The 20232-nt window shown below is 40.3% G+C and overlaps 1 protein-coding gene across 4 annotated transcripts in view; it reads left to right on the forward strand.

Moving 5' to 3' along the window:
- The window catches only part of ano2b (anoctamin 2b), a 77914-nt gene that overhangs the window by 33946 nt on the left and 23736 nt on the right, over window positions 1-20232 (forward strand). For 3 of the 4 annotated variants that reach the window (XM_014340206.2, XM_005942704.3, XM_005942705.3), the window contains 11 exons: window positions 27-161; window positions 766-926; window positions 3322-3404; window positions 3708-3797; window positions 5242-5325; window positions 11537-11611; window positions 12074-12275; window positions 13577-13688; window positions 13817-13874; window positions 13990-14090; window positions 15570-15712. In XM_014340206.2, the coding sequence (XP_014195692.1) occupies window positions 27-161; window positions 766-926; window positions 3322-3404; window positions 3708-3797; window positions 5242-5325; window positions 11537-11611; window positions 12074-12275; window positions 13577-13688; window positions 13817-13874; window positions 13990-14090; window positions 15570-15712 (1244 nt within the window). The remainder of the gene's footprint in view (window positions 1-26; window positions 162-765; window positions 927-3321; window positions 3405-3707; window positions 3798-5241; window positions 5326-11536; window positions 11612-12073; window positions 12276-13576; window positions 13689-13816; window positions 13875-13989; window positions 14091-15569; window positions 15713-20232) is intronic. The other variant, XM_005942703.3, reaches the window with a different exon arrangement.

The following is a 20232-nucleotide window of genomic DNA, read 5'->3' on the forward strand; positions in this document are numbered from 1 at the left end:
TGAACTGCATTATTCCTTACCCACAGGAAGTACTTTGGTGAGAAGATCGGCCTTTACTTTGCATGGCTCGGCGTGTACACCCAGCTGCTTGTACCAGCTTCCATAGTGGGTATCATTGTGTTTGGCTATGGAGTCGCGACAATGGACACTAATATACCAAGGTACATTAGAAATCCACTGCAAAAATCTCTAGTTTTACTGTTGCAGTTTCATTTGAGAGAGAAAATCATTGTACAATCCCACACTGTAAAAAGTGATTATGGAATGAGATGTTCCCTAAAATACGGATTCTAGCATAATGCAGAAAATAAGGATTTGTTCCTGCCATTGCATGCACATATGCCCATACACACATTTACTAGACAGGGATTGCCCAGATACCTGCTGTATCTGGCTTTAGTCAGGGTTGTGTGGGTGGCGCACAAAAGGCTCAGCTGTGTGTGTGTGTGTGTGTGTGTGTGTGTGTGTGTGTGTGTGTGTGTGTGAGTGAGATGAAGTGGAAGGCTGATAATTCAGCCTACACCAAGTATGAATAGGGTCAAAGTAGAAAAGCTTGTGTTGTGGTTATGTGTTAAAAGTTCCATTCATTTATTGTGGTTAAATGTAACAGACCCAAAGATCCATGTGCCTTTTTAGCTGAGAGTGAATCCACAGACAGAAATATAGAGCCTCAGTTAATCTTATAGTCATAAACATTAACACTACACCACGTGTTATATAATGGTGTGCACTCTAGATTTGATATTTTTTCCCCCTCTTCTTCAGTCTGGAGATGTGTGACCAGCGTCTCAATTTCACCATGTGTCCTCTGTGTGACCGAGCATGTGACTTCTGGCATCTCAGCACTGCCTGTGGAACCGCCAAAGCTTCACACCTCTTTGATAACCCTGCCACTGTCTTCTTTGCCATCTTCATGTCTCTATGGGGTAAGGTTATGTGTTTTTGCATATGCATACCGAGATGACAGGTGGGCTGGTTATGAAAATGCTCAGAGATATAGTCCTGATCAAAAGTTTAAGACCACTTGAAAAATGGCAAAAAACCATATTTGGCATGGTTGGATCTTAACAAGGTTCTAAGTAGAGCTTCAACATGCAACAAGAAGAAATGGGAGTGAGACAAAACATTTTTTTGAGCATGCAATTTATTGAAAACAATGCTTAAACTGAAACAGGCTGTTTTACAGCTGATCAAAGGTTTAGGACCACATGCCTTTAAAAGGCCAAATCTGTGCAAAATGTGGATTCATTGTCATTTTCTGTCCGGTAGTCACACTGTCATGGCGTTCTGATGGCAAAGGCAAAATGTTCCCTTTTTGAACGGGGTCGGGTTGCTGAACTGCATAAGCAGGGTCTCTAGCAGCGCACAATCCACATTTTTGCACAGATTTGGCCTTTTAAAGGCATGTGGTCCTAAACTTTTGATTGGGACTGTATCTTATGACCTGAATTTTATGTCCTGAGAGAATCTGTATAAAATTACATGAGACTGAACACTAAGGAAGGAGCAGCAGGTTAGAGTGGTTAAGGATAGAGATGGAATTCTACTAATGACTGAATAGAGTATGCTGAGAAGATGGAAGGAGTACTTTGGGGAGCTCATGAATGTAAAGAACATGACAGAGGAGGATAAATGGTGTATTAAGAAGTGCAGAAGATTAGTAAGGAGGAAGTGAGGACAGCTATGAAGAGGATGAAGATTAGAAAGGTGGATGGTTCAGGTGGCATACCTGTGGTGGTATAAAGATGTGTAGGAGAGAGGGCAGTGGGATTTTTAACCAGACACAATCTTGTAGAGTGAGAGCATGACTGAGGAATGGAGAAGAAATGGCTGATGTGCAGAGCTATAGTACAGCAATCCCCAACGTCTCTTGCGCCATGCACTGGTTTAATGCCCAACAATATTTTCACAGACTGGCCTCTAAGGTGTTGCAGATAAATACAACAAAATAAAACCGGTAACGGTACCAAAAAACAAAAGATTTATGCATAACACATGGGAAAAGACCCAGGGAAACTGAGTTAACGATAAAAACAATAAAAAAAAATGATAAAAAAACGATAAAAACCCTGAGAACCATAAATTTCACACCCGAGTCTCAACTCTCGCAGCCGGATACCAAACGACTCACGGACCGGTACTGGTCCATGGCCCGGGGGTTGGGGACCGCTGCCATAGTAGATACAGAGGGATAAAGTTAACGAGCCACACCATGAAGCTGTGGGAAAGAGTTGCTGAAGCTAGGTTAAGAAGAGAGGTGACAATCAATGAGCAGCAGTGTGGCTTCACATCTGTAGTTCTCTTTCTCAGCATGATGTTTGGGTGTTGGTGGAAAAGTATAGACTGTCAGAAGGAGCTGCACTGTGTCTTTGATGGTCTAGATAAAGCATATGAGAGGGTGCCAAGTGCGGAACTGTTGTACTGTATGAGGAAGGAGTGACAGAGTGAGAGTGCTGGTAGATGACATGTATGAAGATGGTAAGACAGCTGTGAGGTATGTGGTAGGATTGACATATGTCTGAGCTTTGAGTGGGATTAATCAGGGATCGGCTTCTTGTTTGCACTAGTAATGGACAGGCTGATTAATGAGGTCAGGCAGGAGTCTCTGTGGGGTATCATTTTCACAGATGACATTAAGATCTGTAGTGAGAGTAGGAAGCAGGTGGAAGAGAGCCAGGAGAGGTGGAGGTATACAGTGGAGAGAAAAGGACAAGTCCCTGGAAACGAGACAGAATAAGTTTGTGTGAAAGAGAGGGTGACAGGTGTAAGAGTGAAGCTGCACTCAGCAGATGTTTTGAAGATAGATGAGTTAAACATCTGTTGGCAGCTATCCAAAGCAACATACAGCACATGAGAGAGGTGAATAGGTGATTTTGTTGATAGCAGGATTAGCAGCAAGTGTGAAAGCAAAGGTTTGCAGGACAGTAGTGAGAGTTACCATGATGTCTGGTTTGGAGACTGGTACAAAGGCAAGATGGGAGGTGGAAGATGTTAAATCCTTCATTGGCAATGACCAGAATGGACACGATTAGAAATGAGTATATATTTTACAAATAAGTCACAGGAACAGCTCAGGTTGGGCAGCTGTAAATTTAAATTACACAAAGTCACTGTCAAAGAGCAATTAGGGGACAAATGCATTATTTCTCTCTTGCTTGCCCTCTATGTCGTTGAATCAATTGAAAAAGAAGTAGTTTAGTCAACTCTAAAATAAAAACTTAGGGTCAACTTTTAAGTCATATGATGCAGTTGGAAACTTGCAATTGGAGATTTATGATACTGTAACCTTTATTAAAGTTCCTCGTTTGTGTGATTGTGCAGCGGTGCTATTTCTGGAACAGTGGAAGCGACGTCAGATCAGTCTGAGCTTCAGCTGGGACTTGACAGGCATTGAGGAGGATGAGGTAAATGCTTTTTAAAGTGCAAACATAAACACATCAAACCTACAAAATTAGCAGAAAAATTTCTGAACATTCAGATTGGCAGAGGTTTTTTCTTTTTTCTTAACAAGTTTCACTCCTACAATCTGCGTGTGGCCACACTACCTCCTCCTGCAGTGACACTTAACATTGGCACTAAATGCATTATCATCTAATGCTAATCCCACACTAGCCTGGAATGTACATATGGCATACACATAGATGCCCACATGAGAGTCAGATAGAATGTCCAGAACCTAACTCCTTCTCACTCCTGTTTTCTTTCAGGAACACCCCAGGCCAAGATATGAGACCGTCCTCCTGCAGAAAAGACAGAAGAAGCAGAACAATAAGAAAAAGAAGAAGAAAAAGAATGAGGTAGGAAGGCAAAGAAAACAAAGCTATACTATTAAAGTGCTTACTATAGGAACGTGTTATGGTAACAAGTCATGTTTTTTAAATTCAGTGATCTGTATACATAATCAAATATGAAGGAATTATATTTCCTTTCACCCAGCTGGACTCGGGTGTCAGTAATATAAATGGAAGGGTATTGCACAGTAATGCTCATCCCTCATTAATTTACACGGGAAAATACTGTGGTGCATGTTGGTGATGGTTACTAATGAGCCTAATGGTTTGGTTTTCAACATGTCCAAGATTATCTCATGACTGGGAGTGATCTAGATTCTCTGTGTAAACCAGGTCAATCACACTGAGTCCTGTTGGCCCACATACTTTTGCAGTGGTAACAGATGGCTGCCTGCTGCTGCCAGAGGGAAGCGGGGAACTGGTTCACATGACACAGGATCACCATTACACCATCCCAAAATTGATTAGGGAAGAAAAATAGAAAAATTTAAAAGATCTTCCTGGGAGCTGATCATATATAGTTGCAACTCAGGATTTAGTATCTTGCCCACAGATACTTTGGCATGCAGGCTGGAGCAGCCAGGAACCCACCCAACCTTCTGATTAGTGGATGAACCACTCTACCCCCTGACCCACAACCACAATGAGGAAATTGATAGAGCTGTTAGTGTGCCACTTAAAGATTCCTCACCATCAATGGGTTCAACTTCTTATACGCTGGCGAAAGACTTGCGAAAGTTAGCTGCAGGTCCTTCGGTGGCTTTCAGCCAATCAAATATGGGACACTCTTCAGAGCCAATGCACTTTGTGTTTGACCAGGTGTTTCCTCAGATTTGATGTGTTGCCATTTTTTTCCCTTCATTTTCCTCTGCAAATGTTAGAGAGCAATCGTTGCACAATTTTTATTTTTATTTTTTGAAAGCGTAACCACACCTGAGAGATCTTTTGGTTAACTTGAGTGATAGTTAGTAATAGTCATGCTCTTTCTTACGCTTACCTAAAATGTGGCACAGAATGATTTAGTGTGAGTTGGTTTTCAGTAGATAATTCAGTCAGTACCCTAAAAAGTTCAGAGTTTGGTACCCAACCCTGACTTTATCAGAGTCTTTAGGTCCTTCATGTTTTTTTTGTTTTTTTTATTTTTTATTTTTAGACTTAACAAACTTGCATTAGGTAATATAATGTGGAGTACAGGAATGCTTGTTGCTGAAAGTGTGCCTCTGTACACCTACACAGCTGGTCCATTAAAAAGGAGGTGTGATTCATAATTAATAGAATTGTTGTAAATCGATGTGACTTAAATAAATGTTATATTTTATATAAACAAATATGCTTTATGTGCAAAGAGAAAAACATCCTCCAAGCTTTTGAGTGATAGTGGGTGTGTCTGTCTGTCTGTGTATCTGTCAGTCTGTCTGTGTGTCTGTAACTTGTCCCCCCTGTCTTTCAGCCAGCAAAGCAGGAGGACGGGACAGTGACAGGGAAGGACAGATGGAGACAAAAACTACTGTCAGCCATGTCTGCAGGAATACCGGTAACCCCTCCTCTCCTTCCCCTGTCCTCTTCTACCACCTGTCCTTTTCTTTTCCCTCCTGCTCCCACCTTGCTTTCCCTATCCTTTCTTTCCCCTCCTGCAGGCTGCTGTCTGTTCTTCTCTTCCTGTCCCATCCTCAGGGTGCTACCGTTTCCACTTCACAGGTATTTCTTTGTATGTTTTCTAGCATACCCCTTATATATATCAATCCAGGTATGTGATGACCACAGCAGGAGTTAAAATTGCCCATATAATTGGGCTAGTTGATGAACCCGAAAGCAGAGCACAGATATGAACAGGAAGATTGTGTATTTAAAAAAAATGCTCATTGTTGGTGGGAGAGAGTTGGGTTTGAATGGAGGTCATGATGAGGTTGAAGCAATAGGCAGGGCCAGGGCACCAATGCAGCTAAGGACTGCTGTATGAGAAGTTCAGAGAACAGAGAGCTCAGAACTGAGAAAGATAAGAAGGGGCTTAGGCAGATGAATGCAGCAGACAGAGAAGAACAGGTGTTGGTAAATGCGAATACATGAGTGGGCAATAAACTAACAGAGACTGCATGATCTGGCAGTTGTGTATACAATGTTTTCACAGTCAAAGTGTTGGATCTAGGTATTTATTGCAGAGCAGGATGATGACAAGCAGCTGGCAGTCTGACTTCCCCCGCTCATCACATCCTGCAATCAAGCAGGCAGAAAACAGAAACACAGAAAATAGGGAGGGAAAAGATTGCGCTTTGCAGCTTGGTGGGAATGATGGCACAAGTGAAGGGCATGACACACAAAATTACCCTGCATTCCACTGCCCACGTCACCCTGTAGAACATGTGCTCTGGGAAAAATTCAGATAATAGTGTATGATTTTTGCTTTTTTTCTCAGAATGGAATAAAATCTGGCTCAACTTGGGTGCTGGTAGGTGACCCATGTGCGGCCTGGTTCTATTCCACCCTGGATGAGTTCGTGCATGTCTTTCCTTTCTCAAACTGCCTTGTCATTAAACAGGCTTAACACACGCTTTATACACTTCTTAAGAATCAAAGAAGTATTAATCCAGGTCTGAAAATAGTTCTCAACCAAAGCACTGTAGTACTGTTTTCCCAGGTAGTTAAGCTAATTAATGTTAAGAAATCCTTCCAATATAGTCTTTAAAAAAGGAACATTCTTTATAACACAGCAAAGGTAAAATGATTTGTTGGATCTAAAGGATTTCTTTTCTACAAACCTTGTCGCTGGACAGTTAACAGGACCCCCTTATGAATTGGGTGAGCTGCTAATCCTTCTTTGCAACCTTTATCTCTGTGGGCTTTTTCCTCATCGCAGGTGTACCACATGACATTAATGGACTCAACGGAGACATACTGTTTGTTACACCTTTGCTTGTATGACAAGTTAATTGTGGTTAGGTCTACTGTCAAAAAACAAACAAACAAACAAACAGCTACAAGTACCTGCGGATCCCACAGGCAAATGGGAACCATGAAGAGGCCACTATGAAAGCTTCAAACACCAAGTACCTGCAGAGGTTCAGGCAAGTCCTGAGGAGTCAGCTGAATGGCAAAAACAAAATCTAGGCTATCAACACCTAGCTCTGATCAGGTACCCTGCTGGGATAATAAGCTGGCTGAAGGAGGAGATGGAAGCCACTGACATCAAGACGCGGATGGAATTCTGTGAATGCAGAAATGACAAAGTGTGAGACTTAAAACACAAATTTATATGACAAAAAGATGCACAACACAAATAAGCCGACTTGGAGAAGTAGAGGGATGGAAAGAAACTGAGGGAGGGCGGGCTGAGTGGGAGTGATGCATGCTGGGCAGGAAGCCAGGGGTAAGATTAGTGACCGTCACTATGGCGACACACAACTCCCTCTCACACACTTGAACCATTGTTACCTGAATGTGCTGTAGGATCAAATCAAAAGATTATATGAACATATACGAGAGTAAAATGGGTCTTTGGTTTTTGAGTCTTCTACGTTGGTCCTGTTATTTTAAAGCAATATGCCTTCGGCATACTAAGCACTTATAAATGTTGGGTAAATCAAGTTGAGCATTCATTTTGGCTACTTTAAGTACAGAGCTCAGGCTGCATGCTTACATTTGCAAACTGACAGTAAAAGTGCCGTAACTACATCAGTGGCTAATCTTCAGTGACGGGAAAACTGTCACAATGTTTCAAATCAGTTTTTGAACTACAGGGCATGTTAGTGCTAATAATACAAGACAAACTAAAAAAAGAGAAAGGGTCACATGTTTTAAAGCCCAGTATCCTAAAGGGAAGCCAGCTCGGTCTTAGACACTTACATTGCATTAGATGTGCCTGAAAATGGTGAAATGGTACTATATGTATAACATCGTTCTTAACATTTAAGCAAATGTAAACATTTATTTGCTAAAACAGCCATGTAGTATACCAGAATAGTTCCCCACTGCTTAATATATTAAATACAGTGTTTTTCTGCATCTGCTTACATTTTGCAGAAATCAAGCCAGCATGGTTTTTAGTGATACATGCATGGTCCACAATACTCTGTGCTTGAATATTTGAGTTGCTCAAATGAAGTAGTGTTTTGCAGTCTATCCATAGTGAGTGCAGCAATACGTACTTCAAAAGGGGAACTGGAGTACGAACTGAAAGTGAAATTTAAAAAAGAAGCAATTTAAGAGCCAGGGTTAGTCTGTCACAAATGCAAAGGCTTTGTTGGTCTTTCCTCAGTGCGCATTACAAGCTAAATATAAAGTCTGACCTACCTTTTTCTTTCTCTTGGTCAGGATGGCCATCACACTCTGAAGGGCTTTTTGTATACACTTTGTGTATGTAGAGGCTTCAGGGTGAGAGAGGGAGAGCAAGAATGGTAAATGGCCTGCATTTGTATAGCGCTTTACTCAGTCCCTAAGGACCCCAAAGCGCTTTACACTACATTCAGTCATTCACCCATTCACACACTGGCAATGGCAAGCTACATTGTAGCCACAGCTGACCTGGGGTGCACTGACAGAGGCGAGGCTGCCGGACACTGGCGCCACCGGGCCCTCTGACCACCACCAGTAGGCAAACGTGGGGTTAGTATTTAGTTAGTATTTTAGAAAAAAAGCATTTATTATGTTTGAAATGAAGGCTCATGTCCAAAAGGCATGATTCTCAAAATTATGATAAATGTACAGATTAAAAACAAGTTGCTGATTTCGTTTCTGGTTCTTTTATACACTGATCCCTGCGTAGACGTTATAAGTGAGAGACTGCATAAATCTGAATAATGGACTTTATAAAAGCACATTGTGTTCCATGTAACACTTTCATTTCCATTAAAGTTTTTATATTTAATATGTGCATGTTCAGTTAAGACAAAAGGCCCTCCGTTTGAAAGGCTAACGACTTTGTTCCAACAGAATAATGAGAAAGAAAAATGTTAGCGAAATTGTGTAATTTTTAAATCAAATGTATTTCGTCAGTTGTAATCAGGATAAAACCTGTTTGTCATTTCTCAACACTACACTCTGAGTGCAAACAAACACACTTTCCAGCATTCACAAGTTCAGAAGACTCAACGAGGTCGTTTTCAAGAAGCTTGCCAAAACCATCCGGTAAGTTAACTAAATGTGTTGGTTTGTTGTCTGAACACAGTGTAGACATCTGCTGCTGGCTACCATGTAAAAACAAAGTAGAATGCACAAGTTGATTTACACACTTAGATCTAATCTGATCTAAACTGACAAGTATGCACATAGTGCCAACATCACATTCAAGTGCTAACACGTTTTATTATTCTAGTAATAGTCTTTTAAAAAAGGTTAATATGAAGAATTTATACTTGGTACGAGTAATAGTAGTGCATACATAGTACTATTTAATAATAGAAGTGGTCGTGGTAGTGTCTGTGAAAAGTAGAAACTACTGATGATAACTTGTTGCAGTTTAATGCAGCCTTATTTTACATTTCATTTAAATCTTGTTTTGCTCTTCTGTCTCTAGCAGATTGGAAATTTGTCACGAGTCCCGGTGTGATCAAATTTTCCTTCAGCACTTGAACCAGGCTAAGAGAGTCTGGAAAAGGGGGAGGAGAAGTGAGAACCTTAAGAGAAGATGGTATGGCTTTATTTTGATTGTTTTTGGTTTTTGCTGAAATATTGTTCCTTTTAAATATTTTTGGTGTTAATGGTTTCTTGGATTTCTGCCATGAATTGTCCTTTTTGTAGGTCATTATTTAACAAATTACTAGCTGAACTTTTGAAACACAGCAATGGAGAACCAGTCAGGTGAAGTCTAATCCAGAATGCCAGAGAGATATAAAAAGTCACAGTCTCTGTTTTAACTTTTAATCTTACTTATTACTTAGCAAGTTCTCATTTTTAACTAAAACTTTATTAGAATTGGGTTTTTAAAATGACTTGGGTGTCTTTTTTTTGTTATAGGTCTTCAATCAGCAGCGAACAACCTACAACCTGACCCCAAGCGAAAGGCTTCTGGGCTCACTGTCTCTCTGGGAATACTTGCCAAAAGCTGCAAAGTGAACAATGTTGTAGAACTGAAGTGACAATAAAAAACTTCACATTTAAGAGATTTGTTTGTAATCCAATAATTTACATGGCTAACACCTCATAACACCACCTGCACTCATGTATATATCTTTCTACGTAGCACTCATAATTCTTATTCTCATGTATATATCTCATGTATATATCTTTCTACGTAGCACTCATAATTCTTATTCTCATGTATATATCTCATGTATATCTCATGCACATATCTTTCTTTCTACATAGCACTTTAATTCTTATTGTTTGCACTGAAGCACCGCAGCAATTTCCTAATGTTGTAAACCACAACATCTGGCAATAAACCCCATTCTGATTCTGATTCTCTGATTCTGATAATTAATTTGTCTCTTAAAGTTTGTAGTGGGCTTGAAAAACACATTAATTTTATAAAAACATAACTTGAATATAGCAAACACACCTCAGATCTGCAGTGGTTGGAGCAACCAAAGGACTACCTAATGATGTATGCAAGAAACCTGCTTTAATGGTTAAGGCTGTCTAAATGTGCATTTACTATTTAGTGAAAAACCAAGAGGTCCTCAGATGACTAAAGGGTAGAACTCTTGAGTGGTTGAAGCAATTAGACCAGTATTAATGTAGTTCCAATAAATGTCAAAATGTGTCCTTGCATGCAGAAATGTGTACTTCATTTTAATTTTGCGTCCCCATATTTTAAACTGATGCTACTCCTTACTCTAAATCTCAGATTAAATGTCTAACACTCTCCTTTCAGCCCACTGTATAAGCTTATTCGTGACGGTTCATATGTATATTTGCCTGTTTCTGTTTTTAAAAAGCTTGTATTGCAGGGTGTACAATGCCATCATATTCACTAGATGGTGCCATTGCACTGCCAGGCTGCATAATCCCTCTTCAGAGTATACAGGGTTTTGATCCACTCAGGTCTGTGTGTGCAAACTGACTTCCTATCACTGTGTGAAGATGTTCATGTATGCATTATTTCCATATGCCTATAAGTGGTGGAAGATTTGAAACAGTTTGACAGCGGTTTTGTTCCACTGTAACTGTACAGGTTACATTCCATTATTAAAATTTCTGACATTCTGGGCGAGACTTTTGTTTGCACAGGGTTTAGTAGCTGGGCAAAACCAGATCCTTCTGTCATCTCCTAGCATTTTAAATTATGCATTGCTACTGTCTCCTGGCTGTAACCTGGTTTTCGAGGTTGTAGAAATCAATCTTCCTATCTGAATCTTGGCAAGAAAGCAGATACTTGTGTTTTCTTAGACCTGAAATCGCTCCAAATTAGAAGCCAGTTAATGTGGTTAATGCCTGGGAGAATGGCTGAATCAGCTGGGAGTCATCTGGATGTTAGAGATTCTCTGGAATAAAACATGTCCTCAAGCTAGTGTTTGAATTTAGGCTGCGTACAGTAAAACACATTTTTATGCTCCCTTATGTCTGTGCTGAGATGTGGTAATGTTCCCCGTGGTCGTGTGAAATTCACTGGCTGCTTGTTTCGCTCTAAACTCAGTTTTTACAAACCATTTGAAAGGAGGAAGCGGCTTTGTTTTTCTCTCTTTTTAAGACGTCTCTGTAGGCTCTCTGTTCTGGATAACAGATTTAAAAACAAACTTAAAGATCCACAGATTCCTGTATGACTTATTTGGAATTTTCCCTCTTTTGTCCTCCTCTGTTTTTTCTGTCAGTCTCCTATAGAGAAGCTGACCTGGAAAGATCGCCTTCCTGGATACTTGATAAATGTGTCCTCTATCCTCTTCATGGTGAGTATTTAAAAATGCGTTTTAGGGCCAGTGTAGGATGAGAAAAATGTATATGCAGAGCTGGGAATAAAAGGGATTCCTTTTTCCTTTTTTTTTTTTTTTCTTAATTTCCATCTGACTTTATGAGGTTGGATTTACCTCATCAAGCAACAGCGGATAACAGAATACAATTAGATCTCTCTTTCCAGTTGGATTTAGCAGTAAAGAAATACTTTTAGCTCAAACTTACCAAAGCGCACATTTTTTCCTTCTGAAGTTACCACTTTAAGCACGAGTTTCTCAACATTACTGTCCCCCTCTCTGAGATATGTATGATTTTAAAATAAGGTTTGGTTACATCTGATCTAGCCTAGCCGTGTCATTTTCTCAGAATTGAAGTGTGAGAGCATAATAAGTCTAGCCATTGCTCTATAACGATTTGAGTAATAACTACCCTTCCTTTGCTTGTGTTTTTGCTCCCAGTTTGCGCTGACATTTTCTGCAGTTTTCGGCGTCATCATTTACCGCATCACGATCTCTGCGATCATGGCGATGAGCCCTGACCCGGAGATCAGGCACAATGTTCGGGTGACAGTCACTGCCACTGCGGTCATCATCAACCTCGTGGTTATCTTGATTCTGGATGAAATCTACGGTGCTGTGGCAGTGTGGTTAACTGAGCTAGGTACAGACACACACACACACATGTCATTTTACTCTATTCTAGTAAAGTAACTTTGGTTTCAAGTACCAGAGAGAATGGGGGGGGGAAAGTGGATCCACTGGTGAACACTGCTAAAAACCTTGATTGGTTTTCTTTCCTGCCAAGAGTTAAGTAAAAAGATCATTAACATTTGAATATCTTTAACAATGAAGCTGTAACTGCACAAGATGTTAGCTTAGCTTAACAGTCACCATGCTGGTCACCATGCATGATATCAAGTCTCAAAGTCTGATTAACTTTAGAAATGTACCTTTTGAATTGCTATAGTAGTTTTTTGTTTTTTTTTTTAATAGTTTTAAAAAAATAAATAATAAAAATAAATAAAAAAAAGATTATATATAATATAATATTTATAATATATAATATATATATATATATATATATATTTTTTTTAATTCAGTAAGTGGTTAATATATATATATATATAAATAAATAAAAAAAATAATAATTATTTTATACAAGCTCTTCATACATCCTCTTAACTACAGTCTATTTGGGAACATGTACTGGCATGACAGTTGCAACAGACTGATATTTCCTACGTTAAGGCTAGGCCAGTAGATTGCCCTGGTTTTGTTTCTAAGGTAATCATATCCTGCTAGTGATTTACTCCTTGAATCTAATCTAACCCTGATTTCTGGAAATCAGGGGGTTGTTTCAAATATCCAGAATGACACATTTACAAATGCTAGGAGTAAAATAATGCCTAGGTCTCTTGATAAAACATGTAATCATCTTCTGTATCTGAGAAAGAGTCCTTCTGCCTCATGGTGGACAGCTTGATAAAACTTTGATGTTTTCATGCTCCAGCCATCCCATCAGTCATCCCAGGAGGGTTTTCCTACATTTATATTCATATTCAAAACCTCTGAAATAGAAAAAAATTAGATGGAGAAATGTAAGGAGAGAGAGAGAGAGTGTGTGTGTGCTCGTGAGTGTGTGTGAGAGAGATGATGTGCAATGTGAAAAGTTCCAGTATTTTAACCTACTTCCAGCACAGTGATCATGTTAAACTCTCTTCACTTGCAGAGTTGTCACTTTCTGCTGAACAGACGCCATTCTTGTGCAGTCATAACAGTCTAGAGTCACACTGTAGAAAAAATACCTTAGAAATACAAACCTAATTGAGCTGTGCATGTGTTTGCTTCATGTTTCTTTTACATAGGCCCCATTTCATTTCTATTAGCATGCCTCTTTTTCTGTAGCACTCATGAAATACCGTGCTAACTCTTTCTCACTGTTTCACATCAACTATTTTTCAGAGATTCCTAAAACAGAAACCAACTTTGAAGAACGGCTCATCCTGAAAGCCTTCTTACTCAAGTTTATGAACGCATATGCTCCCATCTTTTACGTGGCTTTCTTCAAGGGACGGTAAGCCCTCTGTTTGTGTTCACCATTGTATCATGAACATCACATCTGAAATGTCACCTATAAAATGACACCCACTTCTTTTTAGTGTCACTACTGGGACCTAATGTTTTTTTTGTACGTTTTTGCAGGTTTGCTGGACGCCCGGGAAATTATGTGTATGTGTTTAATGATTTTCGGATGGAGGAGGTGTGTGATTTTTACCTTTAAACATAAGTTTGTTTTTCATTTTGATTAGTGAAATTGGATTCAAAAGTTACAGTGTAATGTGTAAAAAAAAAAAAAAATGATATGTATCCCCCAGTGTGCTCCAGGAGGGTGCCTCATTGAGTTGTGTATTCAGCTCAGCATCATCATGTTGGGGAAGCAACTAATCCAGAACAACATCTTTGAGATTGGCATCCCGTAAGTCCATCGATTTGTATGAAGAAAAAATGAAAAGAAGCAGTCAGGCAATAAGATTGTCCCTTGTATGTGTTTGATTGCTAGTGTTTGATCTCATTTGGACATTGACATAATGCTTTCCCCAGCCGCTTACTCTAACCCTGAAAATCAAAAATGAATACCTAACCCTTACCCTAAACCTATGCCAGTGCACTGAACCTATAATTAATGGCTACAGAAAAACTATGCTCTTTATACTTAACCGTAACCCAATTATAAACCTGACACCAACACCACATTTTGAGCCTCAACAATGCCTTCAAACACATGGGGACGAGTGTTTTGTGACTGTTGGTCCCCACAATTATAGTAGCATGCCAATTTTCTATTCCCCCCCCCCCACACACACACACACACACACACACACACACTTGCTGACAATTTCTTGCAGCATCTGCTCTGCCCTTTCTTGTTCTAGTAACATTCCTTCCATGTCTGGACAGTGGTTTTGTGCAATAGCTTAGCATTAACGTGCAAATCTGAAAGCTCAAAGGTCATCTATGTTTATAACAGATGTCAACCAGACACCCTTTCTAGCTTCAGGCTACACTTTTATTGTTGCTTTACTCCCTCACTCATTAGGTGAGCTTCATCAAAAGCTCTGTTAGTCATCTTGATGGATCTGCAAGTCGCAGCACATGCAATCATATCTGCATGCCATCCTTTCCACTGTTACACATTCATCTCCTTAAAAAAGTTTCACACCTGGTAGAATTGCTGTGTGCAAGTGTGTAGCTCATCACATGTACCCTGTTGCTCCATGTGTGTTTATGCAAACAAAACATAAAAAATATTTAGGTTGTATTGTATATCCCTTCACCAAACTGCAAACACACATGCATATTTGTGGTTGTATTACTCATGTAAGAGTGCATTCTTAGAGAAACACCCATGCTCTCACTTTCCTTCACTGTCTCTTCAGTTCTCTGTTGGCTGTGCCCTTTTTCGCTTACATAAAAACCCTAAAACATTCAGCCCCTGGCTGTCAGTTCACTGGGTTTTCAACAAACATCAGCATTTCAGCACCTCTGTAAATACTTATTTTGCTATTATGTTTCACAAGCAGTCTGCAAATCTTTTATTGTTCCAGCTAAGGTCTAGAGAGTTTTAACGACTCTGTGCTGTGCTAGAAACTCCAAATGCGATCGTTTTGTTGGAGTCATTGCACTCATTCAACTGCATCGGTGCCACCTATTTTAGTTTCCAGCTTTGATATCTTTTACTGAAAGTAAACAAGAAAGCAGGAATTGTGAGTGGAAGGTATTCATGCCCTGCCTGTGACAACTTTAGAATGGATTTTTGCTGTAGGGATTAATCACAGCTATAACCCAGCAGTCAGTTGGAGCCTTACACATATACTGTATGTGGATTTCAGTACAGTTGCAGTAAAGGTAAAGTCTTTTATTATCTTTGCACTTTCATCTTCCTTCATTTTAACAGGAAATTGAAGAAATTGGTCCGTACATTAAAGGAAAAAGAAACGACACCAAAGGCGAGGGAGGAAGAGAAGCCACCTCAGCAGTGGAACCTGGACTATGCCCTGGCTCCCTTTGAAGGCCTCACTCCAGAATACATGGAGATGAGTGAGTATGCATGCACACAGAGAAAAATGGCCTCAGAGTCTGTAGCCTGAAAACTTATATAAGACATATAAGACGTTTACATTATGCTGCTTTCCAACAGATGTCACTGCAAAACTGTGCAGTGCTGTGAGTTGATGAACTCTGTATACTACAGTGGAATGCAGGGACATTTACAGAAAGGCAAGCAGAGACGAAAGACAGAAAATATTAAAAACAGGAGGCATTAGTTTTTAAAATAAGAACAATAGTATTTAGAATATTTATTTATAATAATGGCAAGGATTCCAATAAACCACTGTAAGCTAGAGCTGCCCAACTTATCATTGCCTGACACCACTCCATGCTATTTACGCCATTTTAAATGTATAGGCTTGCCATCAGTGTTGAGTGTTTAAAATCACCTTGGATAAGCAACAACTTCTCAGTTCTTTGTATGGCATCTTAGACAGGTAAGATGCCATACTCCTCAGATACAGTATCGAGGATACTTGAGGGCGCACGAGAGTTTGGCCAACAAGTTTATGTGTTTTCTGGACTTGGACATGGCATTCGACCTTGTCCCTGGGGTGTCCTGTGGGAGGTGCTTCGGGAAGCGTGATACAGCTGTTGCAGGAGTTTAGTCCGCTGGCAATAAGTCGGACTCGTTTCCGGTGGGTGATGAGCTCTGCCAGAGCTGCCCTTTGTCACCGATTCTGTTCATAATTTTTAGGCGTAGCCAAGTGGCAAAAGGCTTCCACTTAGATGATCTCAGAATCTCATCCCTGTCTTTTTGCAGATGATGTAGTTCTGCTGGCTTCATCAGGTGATGGCCTCCAGCTCGCACTGGGTGACATGTTAGATATCAGTGAGGTTGCTGACTGGCAGCTTTGAACTCAGTGAAACCTTGTAAATGTTGTTTTTCACAATACGGCTGAATGCTATGCTTTACTGTAAACCCTGAGAGAACAGACTTCTTGTTTTATTGGATTTTAAATCATTTTGACCATGTTTTTCACTCTGTGGTACTGACAGGTTTTTGGTACCTGGTGGCGCTGTGATTAGCACTGTTGCCTCACAGCAAGAACTCCAGGGCCTTTCTGTGTGGGGTTTTCTTGTTCAATCCGTGTCAGCGTGGCTTCTTTTCGGGTACTCCGGCTTCCTCCTGCAGCCCAAAGACATGCAGTTATTAGGGATAGGTTAACTGGTGATTCTAAATTGTTCATAGGCGTGAATGTGAGTGTGAATGGTTGTGTGTCTTTCAGGCTGACAATTTGTCTAGCATACTGTTACGAAATCAGTTTCACCCCGGTTCTTTTTATTCCTCGGGCATCCAGAGACGGCACCGGAAGTCAGTAGTCATTTTCACAAAACCTTTATTCATCTTTATTCATCTTCATTTAAGCATGCATCTTCTAGAAGGGAAGACGTGCAAGGCCGGTGTCCCTCTGCAGATCTTCCACTCCTTTGTTTGTTACAGTCAGCTTTATAGAAGCGACCCTATCATAATACCCCCATGGTGTACTGCAAACTCTGTCTGTGTGTGTATGCACGAGCGCGTGAGTGCCTGTGTGTGTGCGCGTACTCGTATGTCTATGTGAGTGCACGTGAGTGAGTGTGCATGTAGGTGTGGGTGCATCATAACAGTCAAAGCACTGTGTGTGTGTCTCTGTGTTTGTGACTTCCTGCCGGTCATAAAAGTAATCTCCTCACCTGAGCTACACCAAATTCCTCTACACAACAGAGAAAACAGAGTTAACATATTACAAACACTGAGACCCCCACCCAGGTCTCCCCTGGGCAATTTCCACTCAACATTAACTTCTCTTTGTCTTACTTTCACAGTTCAAAGCGGGTGGGCCTCCTAGAAATCTACTCCTAAATTCATGACACACTCAGGCCTTTATTGCATCCAGGGCGGTGTCAGTGTCTCTACAATAATTCTACATCCTACCTAACACATTTCTAAACTCTCAAATAAGCTACGCATATCTTCAATACCCAGCCTGCTATAGGGTGAGTTGGATGAGAGGAAGAAGATGGATGGATAGAGGAGCATTTGGACCCAGAAATTGTTACTTACTTCAAACTTAAGAAGCAGATTTAAAAATTTTTTGAAGCTCATTAGAAACCAAACAAAGCAGTTTGTATCTCTCAGCTAAAACACAACAGCCAATACAGTGAGGATAACCTATGACAGGGGAAAGTAAATTCCATGCATCATGCCTGTTTTGCAAACAATGAAGCTAGTGATATTTTGACTAAATTTCATTTAAGCCCCAACATTTTTCTTTGATTGGTTGATTACATTTTTTTGAGTCAATCTAATTCAGAGTGAGCTTGTGAAACTGCCTCTTTCAAAAGGTTTTACTGAATAGATAAATGAACATACATTTGAACCCTAATTTTGTACAGAGAATAAAAGAAAACAAGAAACTGAGATACAATCAACAAACAAATGAAAGACGTGCACTGTTTGAAGGAGACATGCAGCGCTGGCCTCCATGCTGCACGGCTTGAGGTGTCTGATCATTTCCCCACTGCTGATACAAGTCTAAGCGCTGCAGCAGTTTCACAAACATGCATCAACAAGCTTGACCTGTAAAAAAAAAAAAATTCGTGTTGATCTTCGTGAACCCATAAAATGGGCCGTGTTTTCCTTGGATATCAGTGCCATATAGAACTTGTGTAACAGTGTTTTCAAAGTGAAGTTTTCTTGGCAGAATTTGATGTTTGTGGGAACCTTACACTTGGTTTCTATTAAGAACATCAAAATGATGGTAGTTTTTACTGCTGTAAAGTAATCCAGGTCAAACTGGATGAAAACCTGGTGATTTTTATGTTTCTGCTGTGTTTTAGTTATTTCATGTGACATGAATAGAGTGAGGACGGGCGGAACAAGAAGACTGGGCTGTAGCTGCAGGGCACACAGAGGAATGTCAGAAATGTCTGACACATGCACTGTAGTGAGTGTGTGTGAATGGATAGTCTGGATTTGTGTTAACTCATTTTTTAATTTAATGTATGCGCGTCTTTCTTTGTGTGACTGGGTCGAACTCGTTAACCTCGGCTCAGGTAGATGTTGGGTTATTCTAAGCTTGCCCTTTAGCGCTCGCTGTGCCTCGGCCGTATTTTCTTCCTTTCCACTCATTGTCTCAGTGTAGTGTCTTGAGGTGAAGCCGTCAGTCTTCCGCTCGCTGGAAATCCCCGTTCCCACACTGCTAAAGTTCCAATGCTCTGACAGAAGTCCTGCACTGGCTGCAGTCAGGAATACTGCCTTGTGTTTCTCAGGTTTCCTTTCAGCATTCTTCACAAGCGGGTGAACTGATCATGAGACGACTTGTTAGACAATTTATTGCTCCAAACCCAGCCCCATTTTGCTTTGTCAAACCAATCAGACTGTAAGCCCACCTTGAGGTTATTGATGCTAATATCATATGAAAGCTTTTACAATACTAAGTGGAGAAAAATTTGTATCACAGCAAGATTTCAGTTGATGTCACAGCACATTTGCTCTAACAAATACTAGTCCAGTTCTACCCAGTGTCCAAATAAACTGCCTAACTGTCTTTATGGTCCTCAGCCAAAAATCCAGACTTTATACTACTTTCTAGATTACTGCTTCCACTCTGTGTGGTTAAAAAGAATGTATTCATCCATCTAAACCTATTGTTTTTAACTAACATCTATGGTTATACAAAACCTACACGGATATATTGATTATGATGTTTGACAAATTCGGAATAAATCCACCTGATTAAATATCTCAGTCACACAGCACACAGTGTAGATGCACACCCCCATTAAACACTGCTTAATCATAAAAATGTCTCAGCTTGGCTGCTGCTGCAGCACAGGGTTTAACCATAAAAGGCATCTTCTGAACCACCAAAAAGCCCAGACAGACAGTGTGACTCTTGACCAGACAAATGACTGTTCACAAATGTCAATCCGAGGGTGTATTAGTGGCTACTGAAAAAATGTGCTTCCTGTGTTGTGGGTTTGATTTCCTTCTCATATTGCGTGAGATGTGGAAGAGCAGAAATACAATTGGAACCCAAAGTATTTGAGCAGTGGCGCTTCTTTGGTAGCTTGCCTATAGTGGATTTTAAACAATCAATATGTGATTGAAGTACAGGCTTTTTCAGCTTTAATTCCTGGTCACATCCCCACATTTTCAGGGCTTGTTTCTAATACTTAGATGCAAATTTTTTGAAGGCAGTTACCGCCTGAAGTCTATAAGCCATCAGCATCACCAAATGGAATAGTTTAAATTTGAGATGCTCTTTCAGGCCTTTACTGCAGCTGCTTTCAGTTGCTGCTTGTTTGTGGGTCTCTCCGCCTTCAGTTTTACCTTCAGTCACTGAAGATTGCTGTCTTGGGTTGAGATCAGGTGACTGACTTGACCATTGAAGAATATCCCGTGTCTTTGCCTTGACAAACTCCTGGGTTTCTTTTGCAGTATGCTTTGGATCATTATCCATGTGCACTGGGAAGCACTATCTGATCCGTTTTGCAGCATTTTTGTGAATCTAAGCAGAGAG

This window comes from Haplochromis burtoni, unplaced genomic scaffold (assembly GCF_018398535.1).
Source record: "Haplochromis burtoni strain Fernald_Lab_line unplaced genomic scaffold, NCSU_Asbu1 Contig_178, whole genome shotgun sequence".
NCBI classification, from domain to species: Eukaryota; Metazoa; Chordata; class Actinopteri; order Cichliformes; family Cichlidae; genus Haplochromis; species Haplochromis burtoni.